The sequence below is a fragment of the Sander vitreus genome, chromosome 4, assembly GCF_031162955.1.
Source record: "Sander vitreus isolate 19-12246 chromosome 4, sanVit1, whole genome shotgun sequence".
Lineage (NCBI taxonomy): Eukaryota > Metazoa > Chordata > Actinopteri > Perciformes > Percidae > Sander > Sander vitreus.
Window position 1 is genome coordinate 12,093,596 of NC_135858.1, and position 22,904 is coordinate 12,116,499.

The following is a 22,904-nucleotide window of genomic DNA, read 5'->3' on the forward strand; positions in this document are numbered from 1 at the left end:
GTTTGTAAAGTGATGGCAAAGAAGACGACAACTGGACGCTGAAAGGTCTAAGAACAAAAAGCGCCCTTTATCAAAATACAAGAAAGACAATGACAAGCAACAAATAAGAACAAATCTAAATGTAAAAACATGAACAGATGTGTGTGTGTGTTGCATGTGTGTGTGTGTGTGTGTGTGTGTGTGTGTGTGTGTGTGTGTGCGTGTGCGTGTGTCAGAGCAAGAGAAAAAAAACTAATGAGGTGTCTGAATCCCTGAACATGAAGATAAAGATTGTGTTTATAAAAAGACTAACAAGTTAAACAGTTAAAAAACAACAACAAAATGTATCAGAGATCAGATGGTTCCAGCTTCAAAAGTCATTTGAGAACATGAAATGACCTCTATCACACAACACAAAGTGAATATATTTTACATCAATGACCTTAATAAAGTTTCTATGAATTAATGTTGTTTGGTTTGTTTTTGTCCAAATGTAATATCTTTGGTCTTTTTTATTTTATTTTATTTTTTAAAACTCACATGCTCAGGCCTTTATGACCTCTTCCATGGACTATCTATTGCACCAGTGTTTAATTGGTTAATCATTTCAGCTGTACTTGGCTTGTAGGCTGTCATATTGTTAGGTAGTTTCATTTATAAAGACTGTATTTATAAACTAGATGTGTTTTGTGTGAAAGAATCTTCATTTGTAAAGTAACTAGTAACTAAAGCTGTCAGATTAATGTAGTGGAGAAAAAAGTAGAATATTTCTCTCTGAAATGTAGTGGAGTAGAAGTAGAAAGTGGCATGAAAAGAAAAGACTCAAGTAAAGTACAAGTACCTTACATTTGTACAGTACATGTATTTAGTTACATTCACCCGTGTGTGTGTGTGTGTGTGTGTGTGTGTGTGTGTGTGTGTGACAGATAAAGAGAAACAGAGTGAAGGAAAACACTGGAGATAACTCTTTTCTTTTACCTCAGTCATATGATTGTGATGTTTCCATCCTATAATATCACAAATGACAATTTAACAGTCTAAAAACATCATTATGGCATCAGTGTCGATTATTTACTACTTAAATCAACTTTAAGTGTACTTGATGGCTTTACATCTGGTGCTAAAGACGTATCTAACTCGTATACATGGTCACTGGTTCAAAGCTGCTGGTGTTGCCACTATGGTCAAGTAGGATCTGTTTTCTGCTTCATTCAGGGAGTAAATGTCTCCATATATGATTTATCGAAAACATGCAGTCCTGTTTTTTAGGATATCATCACACTAGCTTCACCTTTTTATCCCTCATGTCAACAAACCATAAAACAATACGTTGCATCCGTACTGCAATGTCTCATGCCACAAAGGACAACATGCTGATGGAGAGTCTTTCCCTTACAGCTATTAAGGAGCTCAGTAAGACTCGCACTGTCTTTCATTACACAGATAATGACAATTATTATACATCTTGTGTAAAAAAAGCTGTATAGTCTCAATGAAAAACTAAGTATAAGTATTTATTTTACAAAATCCATGTATTGCATCACTTATTAGATACGAGCACACATGAACACACATTTATTTTAAACTATTATCCTGTGCTTCAGCAGACAGGTCACCCAATGTAAAGCTTTTGTTTTGTTGTTCATTATGTCGGACGGTTGCAACCTCAGTTGATTGGTCGTGTGATTCTTGGTCAGCTTGCATCGGCATCAACGTCCTATTGTCCAACAGAAGTCTTTGGGTACATTTTTTTGTTGCTACAAATCCTTTATAATGTGCCTTTTTAATAATTGGGCTTCTGCATACATGCTGACTCAACATTACTAGTATTGACAGGAACATCACATCTCTACAACTTCACTCTGTGTATTGGTAAATTCTCTCAGTTACACACTCATGCACACACACACATACACGCCTGAGGTTTTCTGTGAAGTAAACTGCTTTTCAGGGTTATGTCTGTTTGGATAATTCTTTGCTCACTCTTACAAAATGAAACTACTATGGCTTACGTGTATCTGTGTACACTGTACCAAGGGCATGTACAGCATAGTCAACAACTTAATTTTTCAATATCCCTTTTACCTGGTGTAAGAAGATTTTGTTGTTGAAGATGGGCATGTTATGTCGGAGCATTCACACCAACGGTTTTCTTAAAATACTGTACTGACAGGTGAAATGTGCCCCTTATGTTATCAACCTGAGATTGTGTGATGACATTAAATCTACTCTGCAGATTTGTAGTCTAAATATATATATATATATATATATATATATATATATATATATATATATATATGTATATTAAATTGTAAGTGTGTATTTTTGTCAAGAGGTGGAGAAATGCTGCTGAATTTGTTTAGCATTATTTGTATCACAAGCACCAGAGCTGAAATTACAGTCTTCTTCTTATTCTCTTTCAGATGTTTTACCCATCAGAGATTTTCATACCACATGCTTGTCATATTGTGAGTCCTGCTCTCTCTTTGCTATTGCTCTCTTTTCTAACTTTCCTATTGCTTTTCACTGTGTCCAATAACGGAGAAAACATCAAATTAAAGACAAGCTTAAAAAAACATACATGTCCAGTCAAATGTGAGCAGGACAGAAAAACCAATACAGAGTCCCAAAAACAGGCATAAAGACAGAACAGAAATGTGTACATGCTTAGAAAAACCATACAATAAAAAAATAAGTTGCATATCTCTGAATAGTAATAAAAAGACATTTGCGGCAAATGGACACCACATTGAGTTCTATTGTTGCAATGTATTTTTTACCATCAATTTTATACAAAGCATAGCCCTTATAGATAGCAGAGGAGTGCATTTTCTTCTGTCCACCACCTCTCGTTCCTTTTTTGGTAGACGAAACACTTTTGAAATATCTTTTAGACAGTCTCATTTTGGCACAGTGATTTTTCACGGAGCTCTCTTCACTGACATTTAGTGCTTTTGGTTCTCCCACTCATTGCTTCCTGTACTGAATTTAACACATTTCCATTTCAGTCAACATATACAGTATATTTAAATATGTGCTTTATGCAACACCATTGTTGTATAAGAGCCTAATTCTGTGAGGTTTCTGGGAGGAGATATTGCTGGGCGATGGCTCAGTGATCTGAAGGAGGAAGCAGCATCATTGTGTCTCTCTCACTGCGTTTTCCCAGTCACACCTTTCTTTTGCACGCCCGCTGCCGGCTCCCCTGCCGGCTCCCCGTCACTGTCTGCCCCTCGCTCCTTCTCCTCATCCCAGTAGTCGTCCTCTTCCTCCTCCTCTTCCTCCTCCTCTCCCTCCTCAACGGTCGACTCATCCGTAGCCTTCTCCTCTTGTTTGATGGCTTGAATGGCAGGGGGAGCGGCTGCAGTGCTGTCCCCTGAGTCACTGCTGTCCTCGAAGGCCTCAGGGTTCTCCAGCATCTCCCTGATCAGTGGAGGCATGGGGCCTGGGATCTCCGTCTTTAGTGTGACAGCTCTTTCTGCACCTAAAGGCACACACAAACATATTTATTCAGGACAGCATTTACTGCCATTTCAATGTTTTGCTCATTTTACTCAGAGCTGCAAGGACATCCTGGGGACAGTTTTTCGTTAAATATCCCAAGTTCATTCAAGCCAGTTTTTATAGTGTCCATCTTGTGGCCGAGTTGGCTCAGTGGTAGAGCAGGCGCACGTATACTGAGAGGGTTATTCCTTGACGCAGAGATCCAGGGTTCAAATCTGACCTGTGACAAGTTCCTGCATGTCTCCCACCTTTCTCACCTAGCTGTCCTGTCAAATTACAAGGTGGAAAAGCCCCAAAAATAATCTTAAAAAAATAAGTGTCCATCTTTCTTTCCACAGAAAGGAAATGAACTCTGAGCCTGACCACAGTGAGGGAAAGGAACAAGAACCCTCTCTGTAAGTCTCATATGTCAGTCATATTAAACACATTCTTAATCATAAAGTAGATACACTTTTATCTTTATACAATAGATCTGCTCTTTGGTGCAGAATCCACAATAATCAGTCAGTAAATAACATCTAGAGGTATGTATTGTTGAAATATGTGTATGAAATAGCTGTAACAGGAGGAAGCCTCTCACAAAATGCCCATGTTTTCACTTTCTTTTTTTTCTTATACGGAGACGATGGTATATTCTCTCTGACAAAACTATTTTGCATGAATGATTCTTAGGATACATTCATATTAAATACATTTTAATTTCTCACAAATCCACTCTTTAAAAAAAACACTATGTTCTATTTTAGAATGGAACTCTTCATTTGCTAAGATTCTTGAATAGTCATCTCCTAAATAAGGCTGGGCATTGTTTGAACTATTTTGACACTAGTGCCAATACAATACCTAGGTGTGGATACTAGTACTAAAACAATGTTAAATGTTGTCTTGACACAAATAGACGTACCAGGACTTTGTCTAAAAATACCATGTTTTATTTTAATCTGATCGAGGGAAAACATAAACAAAAATACAAATCTGAGCAGATATTCACTGCCAATATTCAGTACTTTACAGTTGTTGATCCTCAGTACTATGGACACATTTTGGTAGGTACAGGAATGTATTTGTTACCCAGCTCTACTTCTAATCTGTGGTATTGGTATGTAAAACCTCAGCTGACCTTTGGTGCTGATTCCTCGGAGGTCTGTGACTTTCATCAGCATGCGGGGAAACATGTGAGGCTTGTTTGGGCGTCTGCGGCGGGTGTAGATCTTCAGAGCCTCTAGCAGCGGCTCCTGTAGCTTGTCTACCTTCTGTGGCTCCTCCAGATCCATACGGTCTGAAACAATGAGAGAAAGAGACCAATTTGAAGAGGTTAAGAAATGGTGGCGATGGAATTGTAAAACAATGAAACAAAGTAACATCTTTAAAGGCTGTAAGCTAATAATAGCACGCTAGTAGGCACAACCTTACCTCCGCAGATGAGGCAGATGGCACTGAGTAGCCCCGTCTCTGTGTCGTCCATCTCCAAAGGCAGCAGCTGACCAGCAAAGCTAAACACCAGGTCTGTGAGCGGGCCAAAGCCAGCGTTATGCATCTGGGTCCTGTTGAGAGTCAGGCCATCTGAAAAGGTCATTGTGTCCTGTTCCGGGGTGTAGCGAGTGCATATCCTCAGCATCTAAGAGGGGGAAGAAAATCCCAAGACAGAGACGAAAAAAACAAATATTGGCAGTTAGTAAAATGAGGAAGAAAGTCAGTCCAAAAAACAATTCATGGCAGGTGTTCAGAATCATCGACAAGTTAGGCAGCGTGACAAATGAAAGCTTAAGGAAGGTGGAAGGGGTGGAAGGGGAGTTGGTTAAAAAGGTGGAGTAATAGGAGCATGTTGTTGGTACCAGGATGTCCAGACATGCAGATTTGAGGAGGGTGATCTGGTCAGCGATGGTGAGCGTAGTGAAGCCTGGTAGCCGCTTGGCAAACTCCACAATCTTTATAATGCACTTAGTGGACAGCTCACTGAACTTATCCCACAGGCCCAAGTCCAGCTGTACTCTGTGGTCAGCGCTTGAATTCTGAGAGAGAGAAAAAGGGACACTTTTTGTGTGTGTGGCTGTGAAGAATCCATACAGTGTTTGTCCTTCTGGCAAAGCGGTGAGCTAATGCTTGAGTGGAGTGTGAGTGTTTAGGGTTGGGTGTGATTATGCAGTGAAGAAAACTCACTGTGGTGTATTTTCCTAGTTGGCACAGAGATGGAAAGGTCTCTTTGTGAGCTTTGCTGACTTTGTTGACCAGCTCCTCCAGTTCTCCACTCAGCTCATAGTTCTCTGGCAGCACCACCTCCTCCTTTACATCCTTCTTCTTTTTGTTCCTGTCATTACGCACCGCTACAGGGAAAGACAGGCACAAGGTGACACACATTAAAAGCCCATTCTTCCCATTAGCTTGATAGATAGTAAAGTATTATTTTTTAACAAAATGATTGAGGCCAATATTTTATTTTCACCTTCTTTGGACATGCCAACCTCAAAGCACTTCTGCAGCCGACAGTACTGGCATCGGTTGCGGGTCACTTTGTTGATCTGACAGTTCTTGTCTCGGTGGCAGGTATACACCATGTTCTTTTGGATGCTGCGCCGAAAGAAACCCTGAAACCGATAAAAGAAGCTGTCTTGTACAATGCTTTATGACAGGAAATATGCTCTAAATAAGATCTCAGAAAATCTCAGGGATGGCAATGTCAGTCTCTCAGTTGGGTGGCCCACTGCTTTGGTCCAGACTGAAATATCTCAACAAATATTAAATTGATTGCCATGAATTTATTTACAGATATTCTTGGTTCAATGCTTATTTATTTATTTATTAATTTTTAAGCTCTAAATCGCCACTTTAACAACAGCTTTATTCAATTTAGATGTCATAACCATTTGCTGGTCACATGGTCAGAGCACAGTGTTTAGCTCTGTTACATTAATAATGTGCATTATTAGTACAGATACACTAGAGGGCAGCTGAACAAAAACAGTACAGCTATGCAGTGCTGACATCTGTCAGGCTCTAGTTGAACATCAGGCTTTTCAGCAGATATCAGCTGTTCACTTCATACATGTCCTGTAAAGTCTTCATGTGTCTCTGGCTTCATTCACCTTGCAGCCCTCACAGGAGCTTACTCCATAGTGATAACCAGATGACTTGTCCTGGCACACAAAGCATGGCTTGTAGATGCGAGGAGGAGGAGGAGGAGAAGGAGAGCTGGGCACCATCTCCTCTGAGCTGGTGCTCTGGGTCTCCACCGCTGCAGAAAGAGAAAAAAGAAACTGTTATTATATCAGAACATCTTGTTTACATACATTCTTTGAAATTTGATGAAAGCTAATGTGCCAACTGATTAAGAGAGAATAGTCAACAAACAACCCCCAACCACATGCAGGCCACCCCTTGGAGCCAGAAGGCAAGCTCAAAGGCAGACATTTTTAAGAGAAAAGGGAGGGTGGGGGGGTTGTGCTGATTGACAGGGACTTAAAAGAGACACAATTAGCTGATGGCCAGATGGCCCTCCTGATAAAATGTTGATTGGCAGCTGAGATTTGATTGGCTTCTCCATTTACTGGTGAATGGGGGAGCAGCATACCTCTGTTGACTTTTTGACTGACATCTGAATTTTTCCATCTGTGTGTGTGTGTGTGTTTGTGTGTGCGCCACACATGCACAAGTTCACATTTTTATTTGAAAGGCTATCCAACCAGACCTGCCTATATACCTCCAGCCCCATGTGAGCAAACAGAGGCGGGATGTTTATGAGACTCGGCTGTCTCCCTCTGTTCTTTCTCGCTGTCTCGCTAAAGAAAATGGCACACTGTATAACACCATTTGCTGGCCACAGACCAAAGTCATTCAACTGCTGCTAATGAAAACATTCAAAACAAACAATGTAAAGCAGATGCAGAGAAAAGTACGTCCAGCTGATTAAGACTGTGGTTCCTTACTCCAAACACATAAAAAGAATGAAACCTTCCTGGTACACATTTGAAGGTGATGACTAAAGAACAACCAGATTCCTTCGAACATGCCTTTCAACTTTCACCTTCAGTCACCCCAACTTCACCTCCCTCTGCCCATTCCCACCCCCACTCCCTTGTTTCCTGGCCCTAAATTCCTCAGTGCAGGCTGGACAGGGTTTAATAGTTGCCCAGGCTCATAAGCGGCCCTATAAAGGTTGTGTCTGGGATGGGAAGGAGGCCCCCCGGCCAGGCTGACGGCCTCTTTATTGGGATCCAGTCACCTTGGGCAGCTATTCACATCAACAGCTCCATCCTTGGATCCCTTCCTAGTAAAAATAAAGAATCTGGGGTCAAAAACCCCAAAGTCACAGCCCCTCCTGTCACCTTCAATGGATAGCACAGGACTGAACCAAATGTGGCCCCCACCCCATCACAGCAACCCTAACCTGAACCCACAGCCTGTCATTAACAAGAGTGGTAAGGTTTCAAAAAACAGAGAGGCAAAAGCACAAAGGAATAATCAACTAAAAACAGAGAGGGGAAATGAAAAGAGAAAGAAAGGGGAAAGAAGGAGGTGAGCCCGAGGACAGAAACTTCCCAGTGGCCGAGAGGTTAAATAAAATCCTGACCATTTAACTTTGACCTTGACTGAAGAAGGCCATTGCTAACTACATGACCAGCAGCTTGCTTTAAAGTTCAAAAATGTGTTCAAATATGACATTCAATTAATCATGACTGACTTCATCCTGTTTCTGAGCAGTACTAGCAGCTGTAGCTTTAATCATATAAACTACATGTTTCAAGAAAGTGAGAAATAAAACCTTATTTTTAACTGGATAATTATATATTTTAACTTGACCGTATCTAGTTCAACTGGTGACACAGTGGTATGTAAGTGTGTAAGTCTTTAATGGAGGTGTGTATATTAATCTCTGGGCAGACTGTTTCTCAAAAACACACCAACTAGGATCACTACACACCATTGGCCATTCATTTTTTGATGACACGTCATTGATTTGTTGTATTAAAGTCCCAAAGTGGGCTAAAACAATGTAATTTATCCTATCTAAAATATTCTTAACACATTGTAATTAAAAACATTGACGTGTTTCAGCAATATGACATTAAATAGTTCCTTCTATTTCGACATTCAAATGAGAGCAAACAACTGGCAGTTTGGCTGTGCAGCCTGTGTTCAGCTGGCTGTAATGTTGTTAAAACTAAACCCCTTTGTCATGCTTACGTCTTTATTTTGCTTTATACTATTTATACTTTATGCTACATGTATTTTTCCCAATTGTTACAATTTCACAATTAAGGTTAACATTTGAGTTTTGATCTGAGATAAATGCGGTTTGAAACATTGTGTTAATCAGAGCTGAAAAATGAACCAAATTAACCAATTAGCTGTTAACCAAAAAAATGAATCAACAATGACTTAAATGATAACTCGTTTTAACGACTGCTAGTCGGACTAAATTAACAATATGAAGACAGCACCTTGGGCTTCAGGAAAGCGTGACAGGCACTTTTCACTATTTTCTGATTTTCTGATTATTCCAAATAGACCAAATTAGTAGGGGTGGGAATCACCAGAGGCTTCACGATACGATATCATCACGATACTTACTGTATGTCACGATACAATATTATTGCGTTTTTAAACATATTGCAATATTCTGCGATATATTGCAATTTACAACTTTTTTTCCAACTTCAAATTTTTTCCAATTTTTAAATTGTGTCCACAAAAGGAAAAGTTTGTCAACATCTGTTTTGTCTAATAAGATACACTTCTCTGTTTGTTCATCTCACTTGTTGAGCAATGTTATTGCTGCAACATGGGATTGTCAAGCAGACAAACTGACCAACACATATATAATAAAAGATTGATACTTGGCGTCTGTGTATCGATACAGTATTGCCACGGAAAATATCGCGATACTATGCTGTATTGATTCCCCCCTCCACACGCCTACAAATTAGTATTAGTAGTATTCAGTGTGGGGAGCCCAGGTGTGGGAGGTGGAGCTGAATGAGTGGCACTGTAACTTGATCACTATTTTCTGTTTATATAGTAACACTGACGACAATGTAAGAGTGGCCCTGAGAGAACAAGTGGAAAAATAGCTCCCATTGAAACGGAGAAGCTGCATCTGGCGCCAGGAGAGAGGTAGTGACTGACGCTGTCTGAGAGTGGTGAGAGCGGGTGAGGAGGGACGTGACTCCCAGAAACATGACGCAGGGAGACAGGGTGAGAGACACTGTGCTGAAGGCGGTGAGAGCGAGGGGGGGCTTTACCTGGCGTGGAGAAAGAAGGAGAGGAGCCAAAAACTGTCAAGCTGCTGTCATCACACCCTGAACTGAGCTCAGCCTCAGAGCCTTGGCCTGAAAAAAATAACCTACAACTAACCCCTTAGCATGTCACAACATCAATCAGCACACCTCTATTGGACGGAGAACAGACAAGATTACTCATATGAATCAGCCTCATCAGCTAGCTGGATAAATCTCCTTTGCAGAACTTCACATGCAACCCAAACTATAAATATAACCTGTCATTGGACGAATAGAGTGTTTTTCAGCGTACAATTCCTTAACATGGACTTAACTTGATCTACTCGTATTTCTTGGTCTTTCCCACCTTCTTGCTCTCCATTGTTGTCAGATCCACACATGTTTACACCTGTTTAGACAACTGAAGCCCCTCTGAAAGCAGACAACTTCTTTATCTTCTCTGATGCCTAAAGGTCTTAAAGTACAGGAATGACAATTTCAGACCTGAGTAGTTTACTTGTGTTAGGAAAATACAAAAATTTAAATAGAATTAGGAAAAAAAAAAATGAATAGTATACTGTTAGTATACTAAAAATCAACATAGTTAACCATTTTATACTCACAGAGATGGTATGTTACTTGTGCCATCAGATGTCAGAACTGATATATCATTCTGTATTAATGAGTGCATGAGAAGCAAAACGCAGTGACTGACACCACGTGTCATCCAGCTGCAGTTGTTTGAATTCTGCAGTACACAAACACATGAACAGAGTGAACATGTGGTTTGTTTTACACTGATATTGAAGGTGTTTTTTCATTCCTCTTGGAGTGGCTGTGTGGTCGACACAGTGTGGCATATGGCCTGTAGGGCCTGCAGCCTGGCTCAACCTGCCAACATCATACATCTCATAGAACTAGACATTGGCCTGGGGGCTCCAAAGAGCCTCGCACCGCAAAGGAGTAGAGGATAATGCTAAAGGCATTATTAAAAACGATTTTTCACTTGTTTAATTTTTGAGCCAAACCATAAATTTGAAAAATACCTTTGTGACGCAGCTCATTGTAAAAACACAGTAAAATTCAAAGATCAGCGAAAGAACAATTTTCACTCATATTTCTTTCACCCTGAGTCCTCAAGAGACGAATTTGGATGGCAAATTCAGTTTTTACATAACCTCTCGGCTCACAAAATGTTCAGCAGCATACTGTGGAATGTGTGTGCACATGTGAATATGTGTGTGTGTGGGCTGCTGCATGGGACCACAGGGCAGTTGGACTGTGTGTGTAAGGGTTTTCAGTGTGACTTTGAGTGCGACAACACTTACAGAAACAGTGTGAGGTCGATTTCAAACGGCAGAGTTAATGCAACTTGTAAATTAAATTCTGATTACACGACATGGTCTATACTTGTCATTATTAAATGCATGTGTGAATTGTACTTTGTTGTAATGCATGAACCGATAAAGAGTGGGGGAGAGCCACAACCTCAAATATGCTGAGCTAGTAATTACCACAACAGCAGGGAGGAGATTGGGGAGATCTGAGTGACAATCCCTTTCATCAGCTGTTCTAAGTTCAATATCAGTGTTCCCTCCCCTGCCCCCCCCCCCCCTTAGCTCAACCCTCACTAATAACCCTCTTCCCCCCTCTGTCCTCTCCTGCCTTCCTGTCCTGGCAGAAGGAGGAGTCCTTCCTGTCATAAGCAGCGCCTTTTGAAGGAAAGGCTGTGAAAACCAGGCTAATGTCCAGGAGATGGCTCCATAAAAACCACAGCACCAACAACTTAAAAAGGAGGCAGACACACACACACACACACACACACACACACACACACACACACACACACACACACACACACACACACACACACACACACACACACACACAAACAACGGAGCACAAAGACACACATTCGCACAAGCTCACTTACAAAAACAGAAATTCTGGGCAATCTCCTGAAACCTGCAGACTCCTAAACAGTTTCAGAGGTAGACATTTGGGCCTAAAGAGTATAAAACAAATCTTCAGGAAGTCACAATTCACATTCACTTGAGCTTGACATTGTATAATTCAAGGCGAGGTTTAGGACAAAACCTGGAAAACAACATTCATGTAATATTTTGTTTTTTTCATGGTGACAGAGTTAAGCTTTGTTTTTTGTGTGTGGGGTCGGGGGTGCGTTTATGGGACAGGTTGTTAAATCTGGGTTTGTCCCTCCCATTCATCATCATACATACAATACATCCTTTCTTTTTTATAACACCCAATAAACCCAGCTCTCTATTTTTGCCCTTATTTGATATTACAGAGTCTCCCACCTCCATACTGGGCACCCTGAATACGACACTGGGAGCCAACATGGTTTCTCAAACACATCTTCTGCTACAAATCAGGGATGTGGATTTGAAATTGTTTAAAAGCATTTTGGTTGGACTAATAATTCAGAGTCATTAGGCCAAAGTGAAGACATGGCTGGAAGCTTTGATGCCACTATCAGAGACAAGGTGGAACACAACTCACTGATGACACCAATGAGCAGCCTGTGATTGTTCCTGTAGCATTTACTGTATAAGAGTACTGCAATTGCAAATTATGCTATTCTAAACATTGTTATTATCATGCAAGGGTTTAGATCAGATCTACTCATCAACTATCCATAACCTTCAGTATCTGTTGTATGTGCTTTCCCAACAGATGAGTCTGAAGGCGTTCAGAGTCAAAGGTAAATGCCTTATGTTGTAACACAAACTGTAACCTGATTACGGTAAATAATCAAATTAGAGTAATAATGTGATTAAGTATTTGCTGATTCACAGTAACTAAATAATCTGACATGACTCGTTTGTTAATTTTGTTTATGACCAGAGAGAGAGATGTGTGGCTGTTGATGGGAAAAGTCTTATGCCACAAAAGAAAGAAAGAAAGAAAGAAAATTAGACTGTATGTGTTTTCTCTGTGTGGATGAATTCACACAGCACTTACATGCAAATTACTTGCAGGGTAGCTTGTAACTTGAAACCTTTTTTTCCCTGACCACCTAGCCACTCCACTGTTTGTGTATTGAAAATCTACTTTGCTTTGGCCTTTGTTCACTCTGTGACTTCTCTGGCACACCCTAAATCACACTAATGTGTAAACACACATTCCAAATATGTAATTTCAAATCTTGACAATTTATCTAAATCTGTTAATCCAGTGTTTTTAAGTAAAATAACCTGGTTAGGGTTGTAATCCGTGTTACTGCCCTTTTCTGTTTTTCAAGATGTACCATTGTTATATTTAAAGTCTTAAATTTTAAGTCTGTGTAAAAGCAATGTGTTTGATGCAAAATACATTTTCAGAAACTGGTAACAACATATAAAGGTTTAGTGTGAAAAATGAAAAGTTATAGGTTTAGGATCCTTTGTTATTGTCTAGTCTTACAGCTACAAGAATGTTGGCTTTCTTTGAGCATATCACACACTGACTGATTTTTATTTCATGACCCAGTGACACAAATTACCTCATAGTGATACTATTGCATTTTCAGCCAACAAAATCATCTAAACCCTTTCTAGTCCAAGAAATAAAACATGTAGACAACCCCTAAAACTATAATTTTTTTTAGCTTTTTCAGCTACTGTAACAGCATCTCCATTGTATCATAGTTAGCCGCTCTCCTCCTATGTGATGATATGATGGTCTAGAAGCATTGTTAAACAAGCTTTGAAGAACCAATTTAAAGAGAATAAGGTGCCAGGGAAAAAGGAGATTATCACTGAATGAAGTGGAGAGCGTTTCCCCTCAAGGCCTAAAACACCAAAATACAAAGAGTTACTGAGGGGAGTTTAATCCCAAATCCAACTTCATCCCTCTACTCTTCTTTCAGCCCTCATCTCTTTTAACTGCCCATGCCCCACACTGCCTAATCTCTTAATTAACTCTTTGTAATCGTAATTGAATCATTAAAAGATCTTGGTTACACAACACAAGGCGTGTAAACCGAGCCAAGTGTGAGCAAAGAATACACCCACATTATTGCTGGGAGGAACACACACAGACACACACGCACGCGCGCGCGCGCACACACACACACACACACACACACACACACACACACACACACAAACACACTGATACACACTATTGGAAGAGGAATATCAAGTGTAGAAAGGGGGGGGGGATCTTCAAAAGAGGAAAAAAACAAATGTCACATAGAGGAGAACCCCCCACCACTGCAAGAAGCAGTGATAGAGAGAGCGGACAGACTTTGGCATGTCCCTGCTGCCTTTAATGCCTCCTGACATTGAAACAAAGGAAGGCAGAGAGGTGCTGAACTGCCTCATATAAAAAAAACACAGGAAAAGTTGACACACACACACACACACACACACACACACACACACACACACACACACACAGAGAAAACTTGTGTCAAAAAGACACAGAGGCCAAAATGCTCTCAGGAATTAGAGTCATAGTGTCCAACAGTGCATGAGTGCTGGTGATGTACAATGTGGGCCTTCTTTAATAATGAAAAAAGTCTAAATGTTGATATTAGCAAAGTTATCAAAGGGTATATAGCAAAGGGTCAGTGGAAATTAAAGAAAGTACTAGTAGGTTTTATTTGCTTGAAATATTACAGAGGCAAATGGACTCAAGAGACTCAAGAGGTTAACCATAATATTGTTATATCTTTACAGTTTTTTAGTCTGACTGAAATTATTTTGTTGATTTCACATTTTCTAAATGTGAAATCTTAGAATAAATGAGTTATACGATCTCCATTTAAAATAAAAAAGTAAAAAAGTGTGGTGAACCAAAAAAGTATTCAGCTGTATCAACGTTATAATTAGGGCCGCAATTATTAAACTCCCAATTATTTGATTGATAAATTCATCGATTGATCAATTGGTCTGTCAGATTAAAAAAATATATGTATTGGAAAATGCTTGTTGCTATTTTCCAGTGTCTGCCGTGTTAGCTTCAAACATCTTGTGTTGTTTGACCAACAGTCTAAAAAAATATTCATTTTCAATGTTTAATTGTCAATGATATAAAACAGAGAAAAGTAGCAAATCATCACAGTTGAGAAGCTGCAGCCGGAGATTTTGAGTTTTTGTTTGAAAAATTATGATTAATCGTTTCAAAATAGTTGCTATTATTCGGTTGATTGACTAATCAATTAATCCACCAATCGTTTCAGCTCTATCTATCAACAGTCCAGCAGCCCAGCCTCATGTTTGAGAGAGATTGAGGTCAAATCTATGCTGACGTGATAAAGAAATAAAGGTATGAATGCCAGAGGTCAGTAACACCTCTTTGCATGCTACTGTCCATTAATGTTAACAGGTTTCCTAGAAATAGAAAGGGGCTGAATCCTCCCCCCCCCCCCCCAAAAAAAAATAAAAAAAAAAAAATAAGCTCTGTGGTTAGACAGTATACATGCAGAAACCTACACTAAAGAAACTAAACCGATTTTTATATAAAGAAAAACTGATTAATGAACATTTGTGGACATTTGTCTGTCAGGCTGGCATCTGGAGAAGATCCTTAGCGAGTTGAAACAGGCCCTGCTGTGGTGTTTGTCATCCTGACTGCTCATCCGTCATCATTAGTGAGCACTGAGGACCTGACAGTGCTTGATGCCCTGGTATCTAAATAATTACTGAAGATAAATAGACTCAAGGTGCTCAGTGGGGACTTCCCACAGGGCAGAAGATATTGTGAACATAAAAATTGTTTCGCTCAGCTTGGTGACACATATGAATAGACTTCAGCAAGTCAGTTTCTATTGATAGATAGTGTCAATGTTTGATTTTCCAAGCCACAAAGCCAAGTGTAATCAAAAAGTCTGAAAGTAAAGTCCATGGCAATAACAATAGGTCTGCTTATTTATTTATTTTGCCAGATAGTGTATTTTTCTCATTTATCTTTGCAGTGTTTGGCTGTGTGACTGCTCCTGTGTGGGGGTGTTTAACACTGTATCTTAATACCTAATGCAATCTATGCCTTGTCGCCTCTCTTTTGAGGAGTTGTCAAAAGAATGTCTAGCCCTGTGTTAGGAAACAGCTTATATGTCAATTGAGTCATATTTTAACATCTGACTTCTTATTCTTAAGAGTCATCTTTTCCTCTAATTATCTTCCAATTGCATAAGCGGAAACACAAATCTAAACTATCTATAAAATTGCTCGTATCGTGAAATTAGAATCATCCCATTCATAACTACATTCTTTTGTAATCTGTTTCTAACTAAATGTGGTTCTATTGGCCAAATCACAACCATGTGATTTCAAGGCTCATTTGCCTTCAATCTGTCAGTGCTGTTTCTTTTTGGACGTTGTTTTCTGGACACGTCCCCGGGTCAGGTCCCAAATTGTTTAAATGAACTGTCAATCATGTGAAGTCATTCATAAAGAAAACAAACAAGATGATGTATAAATATGCACTCCCCAATTCACTCACTCTAACAAAGCACACTAAGCACATAAACAAACAAAAAGCAGGGTGAGAATGGGTACAGAGAATCGAAAGGAATCTGACTCTTCCTGTGGAGAGAGAGCTCTAGGATAACAAAACCGGGACTCTGATAACACACACACACACACACACACACACACACACACACACACACACACACACACATACACACACATACACACACACACACTCACATACACACACACAGCTGCTCTGTTCCAGTCTGATAGACTGGATGGAGTACTCACACTGAATGCTGCCGGTCCCGGCCCAAGCAAAGGGGTCCAGGCCAGAGAAGTAAGGGGTGGCCTTTCCGAGCATGCAGGAGCCTTGTCCGGACACATCAAAGAGGGGCCGCGGGGCCAGCCCCAGAGCCTCCATACAGTCAAACATGCTCAAAATCACAGCAAACACAACTATAGTATTTTGTTCTGCAGCCAAGCTAAGAGACTGCAAAGCTGAGAAAAAGGTTCCTGTGATTGAAAGCAACTTAATGCCCTGCTTGGTCCAGGTGTTCCCTGTCTTTCTGTATGTCTGTCTCTTGTTGCCCCCTGACTGCCTGTCCTGTCTCTTCCAAACCAAGTCCTCTTATTTCTGCTCTACAACCCAAACTTCTTTTACACTCTCTGTTCCCAGATGACTTGCTGGCCTGCCTGCTTTGACTTCACTGCTTTAAGTGATCTCGGCTCCTCTCTCGCTGGCTCTCTGGGCCTCTCCACCACAGACTCACCCGAGTCTCCGCATGCTCTCTCAGCACAGAAAAAGGAGGTGGGGTCAGGGAAGAAGAAGAGGGAGGGACGCAGTGCCCGAGGGGGTGTGTATGTGCTTTCTGATTGGCCATACACCCAAGTTTCTCTCCTACCCCTTTTTCTCCTTTAAGTTTTCCAACTTGCCTCTGCATAATTCATATTCTGCAAATGAAAACAAACACTCCTCACCTCCCCTCCACCCTCCCTCGACTCTTTCTTCTTTCTTTCTTTTTCTGAATTAATTCCCTTTTTGTTTCAGCACATCAGGGAGCGTTGCCTCTCTTTCAAACAATACAGCTCTACCACTTTTAGCAAAAAAGTCCCACCTCACATAGTTTGCTCGGAGCAAGTACGAAAAGTGCAGAGAGAGAGGCAATTTAGTGAGAGTGTCATTTGATAATTTTTACAGCTTTCACTGTAAATGGATGCTCTCCTGTAGTTTCTGTACAGTGCAGTAGGATTAAAGTGACCACAGGAACACACCTGCTTACACACACTCAGTTCCTGCAATTTCCCACCAAATTAAAAGCATATTACTAGAGTATTGTGTTGCATTTTTACCCCCACATCATTCCTTCTTTTTCTTTCTCAATAGTCATCCATCTCCATGTCTCTCCATTGCAGTTTTATTTATCTCTTAAAGCTTCTCTTTCCATTTGGTCTTGGCATGTGCGGATATCTAATTCAATTCGGTTCAAAATGGATTCAGTTATCTTCCCTCCTGGAGCTTATTGGATAGTTCAGTCACACTGAAGTGGGACTCCGCTGCAGGCAAACCACACTGGCCCGGAGTCTGGATAGTTTGTATACGAGAGACAGCCTCAGCCTCCTCCCTCTCCTCCTCCCCTTCCTTCCCTCGTTCAAGAGGGATGAACTCTGGAAGAAACCCCCACTGGGGCTCTAACACCCTGCTTCATACACACACACACACACACACACACACACACACACACACACACACTGACTTCCCAAATTGTCTTGCCTGTGGCTTCGTATGCTTCATACTACTCTTGTGTTTTACAATTCTCTATGTTTTTGTTTTCCTCCTGTTGCTTGTTAATAATTCTCCCAACTCCCTGAATCCATTTCTTTAAAATATTTTCATTAACATTATTTCAGTTTTTTTCCTTAACTTTTTTTTATTCATTTTGTGAGTACTGCCTCCCCCCACCTTCTTTGTCTGTGAGTGGAGTTTTTACCTGTCTTTCACCACCATTGCTGGGCGGCACACACACACACACACACACACACACACACACACACACACACACACACACACACACACACACACACTACAATGACACACTGCAGGGAGCAGAGCAGCAGTATCAGCCTGCTGAGCTCTCTCCACACCTTGAGACAATTACCCTCCCCACATCACAGCACCCTGCCCCCTGTTGCTGCTTTGAGGAAAGAGACACAAATGCAGGGCGAATGTGAAGAAGAAAGTCTCACTTTCTTTCACTTTTAACAAAACATAAACTCCCACTACTTTAGTTGGGTAAATTGCAGTTCTCTGCCTTTCTCACACACATACACACAATTTGTAAGACGAGTGAGTCACATTACAGCGAATCACAATCAGGTTCTTTCCACTATTCATCCTGTCGTAATATCTGACACAAACACACAGAGCTGAACAATGGCCTCTCTTTCTCTCTCTCTGTCTCCACCAGCAGCTCCTCCGGCTCGGCCGCAGATATTTGCACAAAGTCTCACTGCGGTCATCAGCAAGCGCACAAATATAGTCACAAATGTGAGGCAAGGAGCGCGAGAGTGCTGGTTTGTGATATTCATGGGTGTTGGAATGTGCAGCCTACAGAGTGTCAGTGGAAATGTGAGTTGTGTGTGTATGTGCTCAAACAGAGTGCCTGTGATGAAAGACACAAAGAAAAACACACAAGCCTCGCTCTGTGCCTTTAGGTTCAAGTTACTAATATCACTCACACACACACACACACACACACACACACACACACACACACACACTCAAAACATTACAAAGAACAAGATGTGACTAGTACAAAAATTACAAAAGGACATTGTGTTCATTGTGGAAAAATACTTATTTTCCTAATGATCACTTCAGTGAGATTTCTTCCTTTTCATAACTAAACAACTATTTCCATGTAGACAAAATTTTCATCCTGATGTCATGAAAAAAAAGACTAAAATACATTGTTCCAAAAAACATCTTGAGAAATATTTACTTAAAATCCGTAGATGGTATCATGTATTTACACCAATTCCACAAAGAACTGGGCAGAAAAGCTTTAACAAAAAAATAGTTCCTTGTGTGCTCTTGTACTAATTCCCAGTCCCCACTGCTATTAGGAAAAGAGGAGATAACTTACTGTATGATTGAACACACAGCCGGGAGCTTTTAATGTGGATATCCGCTAATTTCAAGTCCAGGGATGTTTTGAGTTTCATCTCATTAGGGAACAAAGTCCAGTCTTCCATTCACACTGATTAGGACCTGGTTTGAATTATTTGGCAAATCCCACTTCAACATCTATAGTAATTTTGTATAGTTTTGTTCACTTTGAACTAATGAGAGATACGTAATTTATTGTAGCTTCACTTAATGGTAAAGAATGGACTTTGGTATTTGTATGGTTTATCTTCTTCATTTAAAATAATCAGTTCTGAAAACCCTTTTTGGCCAACCGCCATGACAAACTATCAATTTACATAAGCGATGTCTACAGAGTTAATACAATTATTTCTTAAAATCTAGCTGATGGATTAATGTGTCAACTCCTTTCTCACATTATGATCAAGATTCAAGAGTGCGAGCCAATCCCTGCCAGCAGTCGCAGTCAAAAGGTTCAGTCCGTCCTCAGGTGAAACCATGGTACTGTGCGTTATAGTCAAGGCAGTTTAACCCCCCCGTCAACTCCATTCAAAACGGAAACCACCAAGGATCAGAGATTACGTAGTAGGGTCGCATACAGTTCCAGAATTTCAGGATCCTCCTGAGATATCTGGATGGTTTCATCCAATATGTGGAGGTCTTTGAACTTTTTCTCTTTTAGCAGGTTGGACTGAGGCACAAGTGAGAAACTGATGGTTGGTGGGATCAACAGGAGCTCTAGACATGGCATCCGGGATTTTTATTATTTATTATATTTCCTTGTTCGTTACTCAGTGATGAACTCTTGCAACTGGCGTGCCCACCGGATGAGAGGAGTACTACTAGGTTATTGAAGCTGTTTTCTCATATGACAATGTCAGAAGAAATAATTTGCGGACCATTGTCTGAAGTTGTTTCACACATATAGCACACAACAGGATATTGTCACACTTAATGTGAATACTCCGTTTGGTTTAGGCAAAGGGGTGGCACCTGAGAAGAGCATGCAGGAGGCAGAACATGATGTGGATAACACTGCGTTCACGTAGCAGGTTCATAATTTGAACAACTTAAATAAATCTCTTGCTGGATTCCTTGAATTTGTCTGATCCAGTTAGACATTTTCGTTGTGTAAATGATCCTTTCTTCACCCTTGGATGTTTGTTTTCTTCCGGTTTCGTTCCAGCTGCAAGATTGAAACGTCATCAACATGCCCACTTGCTCGCTGTACATTTTTCGGACAATCACCGGCTCTATTCACACAGATGTTGTACTAGGAAGCTGGCACAATAAAGTCTGTTTAATGTCCGATCCAAATGATTCGGACACTTTCAGGTCTGCAGTGCATGTTTGAAAGAGGCTTGAGTTTTGAAAACCGAGACAAGAGCAAAGATGAATGATGTGTCACAACAGTGAAGGTCCTGCCTTTGGAGTAGTAACGCTGTTTCAAGGTTTTAGCTTGAAAGGCTGACGTCCACATGAATTTGGACCCTTTTCCTTTAATAACATTTCTTCACTAAAATAATGCACACTCCTGGTAAGAAAATCCAAATGTTCTGTAAAAATGACAATGATTTGATTTTGGGGATAAAGGATGAACATGCTAAAGTGAGGAATCTCATTATCTGGAAGAGAAATTGTTGAATCACTGGTTTTGTTGGGCAACAAACCTAGATATAGTGTTATAAATGTGCCTCATAGGTCAATTAACTTGGCTTCAAACTTAGTTACTGCACCTTTAATCTATATTAATAACGTTGAAATGACATTTTTTCATCTTTATTTATATAAGCCTGGTTCATTTACATGTCTTTTTTTAAAGATGATTTTTTTGGGCTTTTCCGCCTTTCATTTTTTTGACAGGACAGCTAGGTGAGAAAGGGGAGAGAGAGGGAGAAGACATGCAGGAAATCGTCACAGGTCAGATTGTGTAAATCACAGATAACTGTGACTAATTTAGATATTCTGCTGAGCCCATATTGGCATCAATCCTGACTGACATAATGCATCCGCTCATATCTTTCTTTCTCTGTCTGTATATGTATAAAAGTCCCAGAGGCAACATGTCAAAGATGTAATGACATTGTGAGCGCTATAAGCCTGGTTGTAGGGCCAGAACCCAAACAGATATCAGCAGCTCACTGAACACATTATCTGTGTACACACAATGATTGACAGTGTTCAGTGTTCAGCAGGTACTTCTACAGCAGATGTCAATCTTACAGAATGAGAGATACTGTGTAAAGTGTTTGATTTGGACACTGCACAGTCTAGAATATTGATCAACGGGATTAATATGTATACAAGCTAATCCACCTAATTTGGGACATGACTTCAACAGACAGTCAAATGTAGAGAACTACATTAAAAGAATACTTCACCCTCAAAATGACCATTTGTATATAAATTACTCACCGAGTGCATTGAATTCACCTGTTGGAGAATGTTGACTGTGTGTCAATTCAGTAAGACTGTTTTTTGATTCTCCGTTCAGTCATGCGACAATAACAAAGATTTAGATACTCGGGGAGTAATTCACAAAAGGTCATTTGGAGGGTGAAGTATTCCTTTAACCTGAGGATAGCATTCATATAAACTCACTAATAGTTTAAAGCTGCACCTGTATCTATTTATTCTGAAATTGCAAAAGTTGCACTGCATAAGAAGTCAAGAACATCTTGATATACAAGGCAAACTAAAAGAGGAAATTGAAGAAAGAAATGTATGTAAAGGAGGACATTTTTTACTATCAAAAGAGGATATTTTAATAACTTCATCAGAAAATGTTACACTTGTTACCCTTCTCTTTGCAATATTGATGTTAAATATTTCCAGTAGGAGAGTAGAGACAAAAACAAGCCAAACATATTTACATCAACAAAAATATTGTATTGTATACAAGGTTTACCCTTGTTGAAAATAAAGTATGACTTGAGCAGAATACACCCTTTTTCTGATCCCTGTAAATAGGGCCTGAAATTAACACCCGGCCACGCCCCAAATGTGGGTGAATTTTGCCATTGGCGGGTCAAACTGTCAATCTACCTGATGCTTGTAGCCAATAAGAATTGAGTGATTCATTAGTTGTTTTTCTCAACTGTTGTTCTTTCACCTTTCCAGGGGCGTAGCACAAAATTCTGGGCCCTGTAGAAAGGCATTTTCTATGGGCCCTTCCCCGCATCCACAGCTATCCATTCTAGCATCTTTTTGGGCCCTCCTCACATGAGGGCCCTGGGTACTCAGTGGCGGCACATTACTAGGGTGAAGAGTCCGGCTAAACAAGCAACCAACAAACAACGACAACGGCAAGGTTTGTGAGTGGCTGATTAAAAATACATATTTAAGAGTCATTAATTATATTGATTTTGTTAATAATTTGACAGCACTTAAATGTGTATTCTCAACAAATTCAAGAACAATGCTTGTGCATTTCCTGTATTTTACTTTTATGAGGCAAAAGAAATTGTCTGGTAAAAAGTATGTTTGGCTAGTGGATTTTAAATTCTACCTGCCACAGTGGCTGGTGGCCAAAAAAAGTAACTACAGTTTCAGTCAATATTTCTCCAACTGTATTATACATAACTAGAAAATTGCTACAACACTAGCATTGCAGGGAACTAACAGTGTGGAGTGCAA

General features: G+C 40.2%; 1 protein-coding gene across 2 annotated transcripts in view; it reads right to left on the reverse strand.

Moving 5' to 3' along the window:
• Positions 1-46: 46 nt before the first annotated feature.
• Positions 47-22,904, reverse strand: part of LOC144516748 (retinoic acid receptor gamma-A-like) — a 37,171-nt gene continuing 14,313 nt past the window's right edge. Inside the window, exons 1-8 of one of the 2 annotated variants that reach the window (XM_078248325.1) lie at positions 16,412-16,892; positions 6,567-6,715; positions 5,927-6,068; positions 5,644-5,807; positions 5,319-5,495; positions 4,897-5,101; positions 4,604-4,762; positions 47-3,463 (exon numbers count right to left, since the gene is read on the reverse strand). In XM_078248325.1, the coding sequence (XP_078104451.1) occupies positions 3,132-3,463; positions 4,604-4,762; positions 4,897-5,101; positions 5,319-5,495; positions 5,644-5,807; positions 5,927-6,068; positions 6,567-6,715; positions 16,412-16,556 (1,473 nt within the window). In that variant the 5' untranslated portion in view covers positions 16,557-16,892 and the 3' untranslated portion in view covers positions 47-3,131. Of the gene's footprint in view, positions 3,464-4,603; positions 4,763-4,896; positions 5,102-5,318; positions 5,496-5,643; positions 5,808-5,926; positions 6,069-6,566; positions 6,716-16,411; positions 16,893-22,904 lie in introns of those variants that run through there. The other variant, XM_078248324.1, reaches the window with a different exon arrangement.